The sequence below is a fragment of the Eulemur rufifrons genome, chromosome 8 (assembly GCF_041146395.1).
Source record: "Eulemur rufifrons isolate Redbay chromosome 8, OSU_ERuf_1, whole genome shotgun sequence".
Taxonomy (NCBI): domain Eukaryota; kingdom Metazoa; phylum Chordata; class Mammalia; order Primates; family Lemuridae; genus Eulemur; species Eulemur rufifrons.
The window spans coordinates 17,838,776-17,852,115 of record NC_090990.1 but is presented as its reverse complement, the minus strand read 5'-3'; the positions used below and the strand labels follow the sequence as shown (position 1 = coordinate 17,852,115).

At 49.3% G+C, this 13,340-nt stretch overlaps 1 protein-coding gene across 4 annotated transcripts in view; it reads right to left on the bottom strand.

Moving 5' to 3' along the window:
- ARID1A (AT-rich interaction domain 1A) overlaps window positions 1–2,086 on the bottom strand; it is a 72,113-nt gene extending 70,027 nt beyond the window's left edge. For 2 of the 4 annotated variants that reach the window (XM_069479619.1, XM_069479620.1), the window contains exon 1: window positions 559–2,086. In XM_069479619.1, the coding sequence (XP_069335720.1) occupies window positions 559–1,692 (1,134 nt within the window). In that variant the 5' untranslated portion in view covers window positions 1,693–2,086. The remainder of the gene's footprint in view (window positions 1–558) is intronic. The other 2 variants (XM_069479617.1, XM_069479618.1) reach the window with 1 other exon arrangement.
- Window positions 2,087–13,340: the final 11,254 nt, after the last annotated feature.

Here is a 13,340-nt window from a genome sequence, read left to right as displayed (position 1 = left end):
AGACAGGAGATGGCCCAGGCTGCCCTGGGTGAACTACAGCCGGCCTCTAGCTGCCCCCAAGCAGGTCCCTGCCCTCCCTCGAGGTCCCCACGAGCTCGAGGGGCCCCTCCTTGAAAGCACAGATGGGGGCGACCTAGGGGAAGGCAAGGGGACAGAGAGGAGCGGCAAATGAGCAAAGAAATGGTCACTCAACTCCCAAGCTTCTACCACTGCCTACACCCCTAACCTGAGCCCCCAGCACCCCCTCACCCTGGGCCTGGCCCTTTCCCACACACACTGCCCCGCACCCCCTGGAAGACCCCTGGAGTTCGAAGGGACCAGGGGAGAGGGAGAAGAGGAGCAGATACCTCTGGAAAAGCCCTACACAAAGGCTGAAGGAGGGAAGGAGAGGAAGGCAGACAGGCAGCCATTTTAAGAGAGAAGAGCCAGACAATGGCAGCTCCCCAGCGCCGGGGGCCCGGGACTGAGGGGAGCCCACGGCTGTGGCCCACTCCCCGCAGCCGCCACCCATCCCGAGGACCACACTTGCCCCAGCCCCCTCCCTACTCAGCTGTGTACCTGAGGGGTCCGGGCGAGCGGCTGCCCCCCGCCGCCGCTGCTCCCGGGGCTCATGGGCGCGTGGTGGCTCCTTTGTTGGGCCCCTCCCGAAGCGGCCGCCGCCGCCGCTGCCGCCGCCGCAGCCCCCCAGCACTGTGAGGCCATGTCCGCCGGGCCCTTGGCTGCGCCCCCGTCCTGGGGCCCGCCGCCGTAGTCGCCCCCGGGGTAGCCCTGGTAGCCCCGGGCCGAGCTGGGCGACGTGAGCAGTTGGTTGAGGGTGGGGGTGGCGGTAGGCTGGGGGGTTCCCCCGCCGGCCGCTGAGGGGCCGCCTCCCCCCATGGCCCCGAAGCGCTGCTGAGCGAAGGACGAAGACGACGAGGAGGCGGAGGCGCTGGAGGAGGGAGGCGGCTTGGAGCCGGCGGCCGCCGCTGCGCCGGAGCCCGGAGTGCCACCTCTCGGGGAGCTCAGCGCGTAGGCCTGGGGGGGCGGGGGGTAGGCGCTGCGGTTAGGGTAGTAGGAGTTGTACTGGTGGTTGGGGAAGCCGTGGTCGTGCGAGTTCTGCTGGGGCCCCGCGTAGGGCTCCAGGCCCCCGCCGCCGCCGCCGCTCTGCAGCGCTGCCAGGCCAGGGCTTTGTTGTCCGCCATGTTGTTGGTGGAAGACGGCGGCCGCCGCGGCGGCGACCGCAGACGGGCTCCGGCCGTAGGGTTGCCCGAAGCCGTACGCTGGGGGCGGCAAGGCGGCCGCGGCTGAGTGAGGAGGCGCCCCCACCCCATCGCTGCTGCCGCCACTGCCGCCGCCGGGCGGCTCCGTGAGGTTATTGTTCAGGGCGGGCCTAGGGCCCGCGTTCCCGTTCGAGTTCTTCAGGTCCGGCTCCGCGCCGGGCCCGCCGCTGCTGCCGGCTCCGCCGCCGCCGCCACCCCCATTGCTCTCGGCCCCGTCCTGCAGCTCCTTTCCCAGCGGCTGCGGCGGCCCCACGGCGGGGCCCTCGCTTTCCTGCCCGGCGGCTGCCTTCATTTCCCCGCGCTCGGCCGCTGCTGCCGCCGCCTCGCCCCCCGCCTCCTCCCGCTGCTGCTGCTCGGCTTTCTTCAGCTCCGAGGGCGGCGGCGGCGGGTTGCCCAGGCTGCTGGCGGCGGCGGGGGCGACCTGCGCGGCCATGATCCCCGCTGTCTCGTCCGCGGAGAGACCCGGCCCTGTCTTCGTCTTCTCCCCCCCTCCCACCCCGCCCCGGGGCCGAGTCCCCCGGGCTGCCCTCCCCACCCGCCCGGGCGGGCCTCGCGGGGCTCCGCTGCTGCGCTGCGCTCGCTCGCTCGCTCCTCTCCCCCCCGCCCCGCCGGCTCAGGCTCCGGGCTGGCGGCGGCGGAGGAGGAGGAGGCGGCGGCGGCCGAGGCGCCGGCGGCTCAGCTGCTCCCGGTTCTGTAGGCTCGGGACCCGGCTCTCCCGGCTCATTCCCCCCAAGCCCTTGCCTGGGAATGAGGGGGGCGGTGGAGGCTCCGCTCCCCAGGGCCTGGCCCCGCTGTGACTCTCCGCTTTCTGCTGCCGGAGAAAGGAGGAGGGAGGGAGGGAGGGAGGGAGGCGAGGGGGAGGGGGCGGGGAGGGAGGGAGCGGGGGGAGGGGGACCCGGGACGGGCGGGCTGGAGGGCGCGCGGCAGCAGCCGGGGCGCCGAGAGGTAGAGTCGGAGCGCGGGGCCGGGCCGGGCGCCCTGCCTCCCCTCCCCGGCCGCGGCTCGGGCCGAGGCTGCTGCGCGGCAGCGGGTGGGCGAGCAAGCGGTCGGCGGGACTGAGCGGCTAGAGCGCCCCACTCTCCTCCGAGTCCCCCTCACTCCGACACGAGGCTCAGCACTGCCATTTTACCCAGCGCCGTCGCGGCCGCCTGACAAACCCGGAGTGGAGAGCGGAGCGGGCGCAGGCCGTGGAATGGACTCGCTCCCTTCCCCTCACAAAGGAGGAGGGGAGAGAACGAGCCGCGGCGGCGGCAGGCTCTCAGCCGCTTTCGCTCGGCAGCGCCGCCGCCGAAGGCTTCGGAGAAAACCCGGCCCGGAGCTCGCGCCTCTCCGGAGCCTGTGCCGCCTCCCTCACGCCGTCCCTATCCTGGTCTGTCCCCTCCCGGCGGTTCCGAGGGGAGCGGGCAGCGTGAACTTTACCCGCGGCTGCAAAATTGGCCTGAGCCCGAGACCGCGGCCGCCTCGGCCCAGGCCTGACCCCCTGGCAACGGGCCTGGACTGTTGGCTGCTGCTTAGTACCTCTACAGCACTTTTCTTCTTCAAAGCCTGCTACAAACCCACTCTAAAGACCCAGCTAAAGTGAGCTCTGCTTTTCACCCCCTTTGCAAGCCCAAAGGAGTGACTGATCGTTGTTCAAACTATCCGTTTTCCCGCTTGCCTGCCCTCATTAGCAGGTCCTCACAAGGCCCTGGGAGCATGAGGTCCTGAGTATCCCCATTTTACAGAATTGAAAGGAGAGGGGAGGGGACCGCCTGTCACTTAAAGTCAGAGGGCAGAGGGTGGCTTTAAAAAGAAGTGGAGTCCCTAAAGCTGCCTTCTGTCTACTTAGCCATATATATATATATATATATACACATATATATACATATAGGCGGTCAAGTTGTGAAAAAAATCCAACAATGGGATCAGAATATCAAAATGGATTTGAAATCAAAGCTGGTCATCTGACCACTGATTTAAAATGGTGGCCAATAAAGGCTGATTTGAGGCCACAGGACAGTCTTCTAACAGGACAACCCAAGCCCTATTATCACTTCCTAAGAGAACTTACTTCACAATGACCAATAGCCCCAGTCTCTAAAGACAGAAACTTGTAAGACTGAAAACTCACAGAAGAGGCTCCAGGGACTCAACGAACCTGAGTGTTCAAACAAACCACTGCAGAACGGGGATGCAGAAAATGGAAATCGTTTTCTCCTTAAAGAAAAAAAGGCACAGTCTAACAGTCTGCTTCACTTAGTAAGTGAAGGAAGCTACTCAGATGTATTTTCTATCCCGCAGTGTAAAGATTCTTTAAAGTTTACCATTACATACTAAGAGACCCGATTGAGCTGGAGTTGGGTATAAGGCCAGGTTTATCTGAAAAGATCAAGGCATGCATAGAAAACTCCAGTGTTGTCCTGATCTACGGGCGCCACCAAATCCCAGCAGTGGCTTTTTCCTCCTCAGGCTGACTTGGAACGCTCTGACACAACAGGCTACGAAAGCCAGAGGGGATTCCAGCTCTTCACTAGACCCAAGGCTGCCTTGGGAAAGGCCCAGGCCAGTGTCCCTAGACACCCCGCTCTCTTTTCCCTCTCAGATTTTATAAATGAAGACTTCATAGCCATATCTTACAACTTCCAGATTCTGTAGGCTCCTGGAGTTCCGGCCATGTCACTGATCACCGTGAATAATTCCAAAAGCCTGAACTCATTTCTACCTCCAAGAAAACTTAGAGCATCTTACTCTAAAAGGCAAAACCTTCCTGTAAAACTAAGAGTGGTGAGATCCAAAAAACCCCACAGCTTTATTTCTCCCCCAAGCCAAGAACCAAACCAGCCTACCATGAACATCCCACTGACTGGTATGGGCCAGTGCCCTCTTTTCACTCACAGTCCTCAGGGGCACCAACTCTCCCGGTGCATTAGGTCCTAGAAACCAAATTATAGGCTGTCTCATAAATAGAGCTTGGCTATTTAATCAACTGCCTCTGAGCTTGCGGAACAATCCTGAGTCCTGCACACAAATGAGGAATTTTTTACATGCAATTACCCTGCTGTTTTCTTCAGAGCTGGGGTGTAATGGGAAACCTGGAGCCCAGAGAAAATCTGGAAGCCCGAATGGATTTATCTCCAAAGAAAGTCCTCACCCCCTTTCTTCAATGGCTGTGAAATATGGAAAGCGCCAAAATCTCTTTCCCTACACGTGAGCACGCTGTTTTGGAAACAGTCACCATTTTCATCTAGCAATAAGGTGAAGTGCACAAAAATATATGCACCTGGGGGAGGTAATGTGCGATTTCTTCTTTCCCATTTTTTTTTTTTTTTCCAATCCTTTAGGTTTCAAGATCTTCCTCTCCTCCTGTCAGAGCCCTACACCACTATCTCAAGGTCTGCAGCGCTGTGGGAACTTTCTTAGAAACTGGCCCACCAGCTTTCCCTAGGGGCGGTGGCACCGGGAAAGGGGGGAGGGGAGGAGCTGGGCACGTGGCTGGCCCGAGCTGCGAGACCCCGGCTTGGGGCTGTGGGTCCTCCCTTCAGTGGAGTTTTCTCCCCCACGGCCCCTGCCTTTTAACCCCACACCGGGCAGCTCAGGAATCCCGGCGCAGATTGGAGAACTAGGACTAGGACAGCGCTACCCTCGCGAAAGCGCCTCTGCCACCAACAGCCTGATGGCAAATACGGACTGAATCGTTGACATGGAAACCGGACTAAAGTCTCGCTAGCTCTGCCTCACAAGAGAGTTCTTATCGCCGTCCCCGACAGTACGGCGCTTGGCAAACGCGGACTGGATCTGCTGCCCGGAGGATCAGGCGGAGTTTCTGGGCATATTAACTCCAGCGGCAGAGCAGCCAAGGAAGGGAGGCAGGGCTGCCAGGACAAACGGGCTGAAAATGGCAGAGGATGTGCTCTCATTTCATGCAGCTGCACAGTGTGCATGGATTGGGCCCGAGAATAAGGGAACAACCTATTAAAATCCACACAGTGAACTGCAAAATGTGGAACCGAGGCCTGGACGGTTTGCTAGGAGAGAGAAACGTCTGCAGGGAGGACAGCCCTTCCTCTCTCGCTGCTTGCTTCCCCTAAAGGTCTGAAATAACAGAACTCGACAAACAAACAAAAGATCGGGTTCTGCTCCTCGGGGCTCCTTCCTTCCCCCACTCCTTGGAGGGGAAGACGTTTTAAACCCAGGGACCCTCGTGAGGGTTGGGTTGGGTTCTCTAAGGCGTGGAGAATCGGTGGAGCGCCGGGTGGTGGCCCCCACGCATTCCCGCCGCAGCAAAGCAGCAGACACCCAGCAGAGCTCTCTCGAGTGCGAACTGGAGCTGCGAGTTTGAGCAAAAGGGCAACTATGTCAGTTGACGGAAGCCAGAAGCAGAGTTCAAAGCCTGGCGTGGATTTCCGTCAGGAGCTGTCTGTTTCTTAAAGTTTGTAACTCCGTGTTAAGAAACAGCCCCAGCGGAGGCTTTGGGATCAGTGTGAAAGTCTAGCACTGCCATCTGACAGCGAGCTGCAAAACTTTGGGCTGCATATTAAGCGAGGAAAGTGGATTGAAGCGAGAGTCAAGGCAATTCATTATGTTGTTACCGGCTCCCAGATGGGAGCTGTAAAATACGAACTGGATCAACACGGGGAAAATGGAGTGGAGCCTGAATGGCGCTCAACTGATCTTCGCGTTGAAATTGTGCCTGCCAAGGACCTAGAAATCTCAAAGGAGCAAGCCAGGAGGCATTAAGCTTGGTGAATGCTCAACAACTGCTTTTCTAGATCCTTTTCCCACTCATCTCAAAATCTTAAAATAAAAAATTTGAGGGAATTTACATTTCAGAAGAATGATAAGGAGCACATCTTGAGAAATGTTAATTTCTGAATGAGACTTTTCACAAGAGTAGATATGAAAAAATAGCTTTAGGCATAGGTCAACTAGCTTATTTTGTACCAAAATAAAATAGGAATGTCCACACCACCACCTCCCCCAAAACGAAAACCAAAAATAAAATAAATAAATATTCGGCTTGGTCTGGTTTATGGCAGATTTCAAACAAAACATAACACTCAGGGGCAATCTAACATGAGGAAAAAGGTACTAAGGCTCTCACACTCTAATAGTACATCCTCCTCATTCACTATTCTCACTGGTGAGCTTGCTATTTTTTTGGAGAAGACTGAGTAAAACTACACTAATATTAAAATAGAAAAAATGAAACGAGTTTTTATAAAACCATTGGGCAGATCAGGAATTTGGATTTCTCCTTTCTGCTGAGTCTCATTGAAGATTTGTTTGTATGCATTAGCTGATAGAAAAAAATAGTATATGAAAACCTACTCACAAAGAAGCTTGATAGCCACTTCATAGTCAATCAAAACAGAAACTTAACTATTTTGTACTTGGCACTTATTATGCTAAGCTGCTTTTAGATTTGGAGGGCTAAGTACCAACAATATTAGCAAGGAAAGGTAAGGTCACCAATCTTAATACAGAAGGCTATTGCCCAGGAACAGGAAAAGTCTGTTATCTTTGACTTTCCATATTAAATCATTGTAGGCTGCTTTTGTTTTGTTTTGTTCTGTTCTTTAAACTAGGAAAATATCATACATATAAAATGATCGTAAAGGAAATTTTTGAGAGTTGAGGATGGGGAAGAAAATCAGAAGGAAACATCAAATACTGTATTCTACGTGGGGATTTCTTTCAGCCCTTGCTTGCATAAAGCTTTCTTACACTGCCATTTTACTGAGATAGGAAAAAGAGTCAGAGTGGGGAAGTTTCTCACAGCAACTCTGGAATGGATCTGGAATGGAGCCTTTTATTCCAACACAAGTTCTCTAGAAGAGAATTGGAAAGAGAAGGAAAAACACAGTGTGAGCACAGACAAAATGGAGTTAGATAGACATGCAGTCCTGTGAAACAGGATAGGCGGCTAAAAAAGCAAATGTGCTGCCTGTTCTCTGCAACATAGCCACCTCAAGAGAATCTTTCAGCATGATCATACTACATTTTTTGTGTAGGAATCAAACAAGATCCAAAGAAATCTATCAGGCATAAAGATAGGAAGTGAATGATCCCTAAGGGAAAGCATTCTGTCTAGCTTTAACGGAGTTTAAACCCATCTATCCTGACAGAAAATGACTTCTTCCAAAGGTAAACTGGCCCAAACAAAAAAGTCAGGCCTAGGACTGACTACTGTAGCAGTGGTGGTGGTGTGGCACTCCACGCCAGTGAAATGCAGAACTTACCAGTGACACAAGGGAAAGCTGCCAGGAAAAATTACTGAGAGTTTTGGCACTTTTCCACATTATCACTTTCTTCCCTGAAATTTAACAACTGGATTCAGAAGCCACCAGAGGGGTTGGGAGTGGGGACCAGCAGGTTGGTTCTTATTGGCCTACCCCTCCAAAGAGACTACTGGAGGCCTGTATAGAAGCGTGTTGTTGCTCTTCCAGTATTGCTGTGGGAGGGAGAGAACAGGAGACAAAGGAGGAAATAACCCAGTACACTTCAATGAGCCTATCCAACAGGATTTAAAAACTGCACTGAAATGCACACACAGGCACACACTCCTCTCCACCACGATATGCTTTCATTAATAGAGCCCATCCACAAACTACACTCTTAAACAAAAGAGTACATAATGCCATGCACCATTAGGCACTATTTTTGCCCCAAACACCAAGACCAGGGTATAGATTACATGTTTTAATGGTCCCTTCTGAGCTCAGAACAAAGCCCAAGAGCTCATTTAAGTATTTTTCCCCAATAAATCACAGCTCCCTAAAAATATGGACGCACTGTCCTGCAAAAACCAGAGTTCATGGCTGATTTGTTTGCCGGTTTAGTCCAGCTAAAGTTAGAAGTCCAGAGTGTTTAGGAAAGAGGGATTCTAGTTGACTCCACACCTACCCTCTGGTTCTTTATGAAATAGCAGCTAGTGTTTCCAAGACGGAATCATAGGAGAGTTGAGGTAACACATGGCTTCAAAAAGAAGATATTTTCTAGGAAAAAGCTTAGAGGTCAGGAGGTTGCAACCTGATTGCCTACTGAGGATTTTTAGTAATCCATCATTAGCATAATTTGTCACCGATTGTAGAGAGGTTAGACAGAAGCCATTTAATAAGCTTAACCAAGTACTATAGACCAAGGCTGTGCAGTCTCTACCCTGAATACTCCCCTTTCATGATGAAGCAACTTCACCCTAAGCACCTGCTCATCTTCAACAATCCTTGAGTTGCATGTGCTGTTCTGACCCAATTTCCACCAAACTCAGTCTTCCGCTGAGGCTTAGAAATTTTGTGAGCATGTTATTCTTTCAAATAGAAATTAATAGTATGACTATTACTAATAATAAGCATTCCAAAGCCATATTTATAAACTTCATTAAGTACCTGGTTCCTTGATTTAACTATGCCCTAGAATGCTTACTAATGCTATAGAAATTGCATTTATTACTATTACTTGACAGTAGAAATTTCTAAAATTCTACAGTAAAATTCACAGGAGAGTCCTGCAATAGCAGCAGTGCTAGGACTAAATGCAATAGCCAACAAGGAACAGTTATGCTGAGCCATAACCAATCACTGACATCACCTTTTTTTTTTTTATGTTGAATTTTCATTACCTTATTTTATTTTTTATTTTTATTTTTTTTGTTTTTCAGCTCACTATGGGGGTACAAAAGATCAGGCTATATACATTGCCCATGCCTCCCCATCCCCCCAGGTCTGAGCTTCAATTGTGTCCATTCCCTAGACAGTGCACATCACACTCATCATGTAGGTGTGCACCCCTCCCCTCCCCCAGCCCCATCCCCCCCAGTCAGAACTTCAAGCGTGTGACATCACCTTTTGACTGCCAGTGAATGATTCATTTACTCTGTGATCTGCTAATTGAAGATTAATTAATTTAGTAAGTTCTTCACCATTGTATATGCTATTGACCGACTCTCCCCCTTACCTCTACCACACACATGCACACACATATGCACAAACCTCTGAGATCATGTTTTGGGATATGATGCCAAAATATTAGAAATATTTAACAAGAACACCAGGAGAAACATTTTCTAAACAACTAAAAATATGGAGGAGATCTGATAATAAGGGACATTTCTTTTCTTTTTTTTTTTTTTTTTGAGACAGAGTCTCACTCTGTTGCCCAGGCTAGAGTGAGTGCCATGGCGTCAGCCTAGCTCACAGCAACCTCAAACTCATGGGCTTAAGCAATCCTCCTGCCTCAGCCTCCCGAGTAGCTGGGACTACGGGCATGTGCCACCATACCCGGCTAATTTTTTCTATATATATTTTTAGTTGGCCAGATAATTTCTTTCTATTTTTAGTAGAGACAGGGTCTCGCTCTTGCTCAGGCTGATCTCGAACTCCTGAGCTCAAACGATCCTCCCGCCTCGGCCTCCCAGAGTGCTAGGATTACAGGTGTGAGCCACCGCACCCGGCCCTATTTTCTTTTTTAGTTAAGGTTTTTACTTCTGTATTTTAACCCTTGAAAACACACACATACATACACACATACACATGAACACACACAAACACACACACACACACACACACACACACACACTTTTTTTTTTTTAAGAGATCGCAGATGCTGACCAGGAATCAGGTTATACCAAACATATTCTGCTCTGCCATTTTTCAAACTAAATGAAACAGAGCAAAAACATGGAGGAGGAATTTACAGGAATGGAGTACCACAAAGAGATGAAAACTCTACAAAAGTGTTCTTCGTAGAGGTGAGTGGGGGTAGAGGATGAGGAAAGGAAAGACAAGAGTTAAATGAGTATGGCCTACCTAATAGTCAAAGCATGGAGACTATAGTTTGAGAGCTAGCTCAACATTTGAGACAAATATCTAGACCTTCATTCTAAGTCATGTGTCCAAATGGCTACATGCATGTAAACCGTAATGACCAAGATTTCAAATAGACTCACAAAATCTAATCATATGGGCTATGTATGCTCAGAAGCATCAGAGCAGAGGTTCCCCTCAAGTCGAATGGCCATCTCTTCACTGTGATGTTTTGAAACCAGTTTGGAATTTTTCACTTTTTGATTTGGGATGTCAATCCTTTCATTCAGTTTACTATAAATGGGAGATCCTCTTACAATTATCTTGCTATGATATACAACATTGTATATATGCTACCTTTGGACCTGCCATAAAGTATATTATAGGCTGATTTCTACTTAAAAGGAAAAACATACCTCCAAAATAGTATAGGCCTGTTGCATTCAAAATTTATTTATAAATTCCTCATACTCAGATTAAGATCCCTCATTTTGCCAGGAAAGCCCAGTGACATGTGCCTGTAGTCCTACCTACTTTGGCTGAGGGGGAGGATCTCTTCAAGTCCAAGAGTTCGTGGCTGTAGTGTGCTATGATCACACCTGTGAATAGCCACAGCACTCCAGCCTAGGCGACATAGTGAGACTCCATCTCTTAAAAAAAAAAAAAAAAAAAAATCCCTCATTTTCCAAGAAAGCTGATGAACAAAGAGAAAAGAAAAACAAGGAAAAACTGAAGAAATGGCAATTCTCATTCTATGGGAACTTAAAGCGATTTTGGTGAGCACAAGGAAAATAATGGATTTTTTTAGTACTTTGAGATCACTGGCATAATTATCAAAGGTATTATTATTAACATTATTAATGCTCTTATATTCAGGTTTATAGTTTAGTCATTTTTTTCCCCTAGAGGATAAGAGAATTAAGGTAACCTCCTCTCTTCCTGCTCTTCCCTTTCCTCCTTCTCTCTCTCTCTCTCTCTCTCTCTCTCTTTGGTCTCAGGGTCACTTAGGCTCTTACATTGGGTGATTGCACTTGGACTAAATGGCACAAAAATGTCCACACTGCACAATTTATGCCACACACTTAAATTGAGACAATTTAAGCTCAGGCTCCCGCACATAACAGTGCTCATGCCAGGGATTCCTGCCTGGTTTGAAACCCGGTGCTCCTGAGCACAGCCATGTGGAATGACGAGATATTTGTTCTACCTATTCAACTGATTCTGGGTTTAGAATGGTCTTTGTAACAAGAGAAACAACTGTCCACCAAAATGAATGGCTAAGATGTATCAAATCAAATAATGTCCTTAATTGGCTAGATGAGAAAGGAGAGAGCAAGCCCTACTTAGAGCCTATTTCATTACAACCCTCCAACAGAATTCTGGTGCTAGACGAGGAAGCAGAATATAGTCTCCCAACCTTTTGATCCTTGCTACTGAAAGACTAGAATTTGATCTTTAGATCAGTGTTTGGTGGGTTTCAAAATTAGTGACCTGGGAAGTCCCAGACCAACAGCCGGCACTTGCTCACTCCATGAAAGCACGGCTATCCCTTGCAGGTGGTTGGTTCCTCCTGTTTGCCTTTTTGAGGACCTCAGCTAGCAGAAGACACAAAGCAGAAGAGTTAACTGAAGAAATCCTAAGTATTCAAAGCTGCCTTTAACATGTAGAACTCCTTGTTTTCTTTTTCAAATTTGAAAATATGTGTTCAACAGAATTCTCTATAAAAAAGGTTTTTAAAAAGTGGCATGTCTAAAGCCAGTTTTCTATTACAGTATTTCTAAAAGTTAGAGTGATATTTACTTTAAACTCTAAATATTTACCAATTGACGGCATTAGAATCTTCTATAATTTAAAAAACAAACAGAGAAGAAAACAAATTCTTAAGTCTTCATACTGCTTAGGCCTTCATGTGGGTAACGCTGAGCACACAGTGATAGAAAGGTGTTGGTAAGAGGTAAGAAAAAGAATGGTTTAAAAAAGGAAGAAACAGATGTCACTAACGTGGTACGCCAGAAACTTGCCAGTGACAGTATTTGCCACATTTTCTTCCAGAGACCAGGAAAACAAGGAAAATTAAGTCGGCCTAAAAGTCAAAAGAATATAAAAACAAAAAGAAAGCAAACAAGTCGAGCAGCCTCTTGTGTCTGTCATTGTAACACTCAGAGGAGAATAGCCCAAGTATTACATGGGAGAACAAGGCACCTGCGTGCTCACCTAGCGCTGCAGCCTGTGACCCTCCCAGGTCAGAGCACCTCAAGAAGGAAGCCCCAGTCCTCCCTCTAGCCCCAGCTGTGTGCCCCTGATGTCCTGTCATTTGCAGCAGTGTAGTACTAGGAATCCCTCTCCCATGGGGAGCTATTGAGGAGCAAATCAGCTCCAAAACATGGTTTTCCAAATTGCCTCACTGGGTAGGCTTCCCTGAGGGCCAGGCATTGGGAGAACTTGCTTGCTCTACCTGTAAAGGAAAAGGAAAATAACAGAGGCCCTACACCAGGATGAAGAAACTCAGAGGGAAAGAACTTTCAACAAAAGTAAAAATCACTTTTGTTGAATTATTTCAGCTTCACACTTAAAAATCAGGGAGACCAAAATCAGGGAGATTGGTTAAAAAAAATTAAAATAAAAATTGAAAGACTGAAAAAAAAAAAAAAACCCAATTAGACCAAAATTCCATGTTGAATATTCTAAACTTTTACTCTGAATCCCTTAATATCAGAACCAATACTAATGAAAGGAAGCGACATCTCCATATGAAAAATGATATTCCACATAGATTTTATTACTGGTCTAAACAACAATGCCTTCTTCAAGTGGATGAAAAAAAATCTTAAGGAAGCATCTCCAATACAACCAAAATTTCAAGATGTAGGAGATTTAAAAGATTTAGAAGAAAATATGGGCCGGGCACAGTGAGTGGCTCATGCCTGTAATCCTAGCACTCTGGGAGGCCGAGGAGGAAGGATTGCTTGAGGTCAGGAGTTCAGGACCAGTATGAGCAAGAGCGAGACCCCGTCTCTACCAAAAATATAGCCAGGTGTGGTGGTGCACACCTGTAGTCCCAGCTACTGGAGAGGCTGAGGCAGGAAGATTGCTGGAGCCCAGCAGTTTGAGGTTGCTGTGAGCTATGATGACACCACTGCATTCCAGCCTGGGCAACAGAGCGAGACTGTCTCAAAAAACAAAAAAGAAGAAGAAGAGGCCGGGCGCGGTGGCTCACGCCTGTAATCCTAGCACTCTGGGAGGCCGAGGTGGGCGGATCGTTTGAGCTCAGGAGTTCGAGACCAGCCTGAGCAAGAGCGAG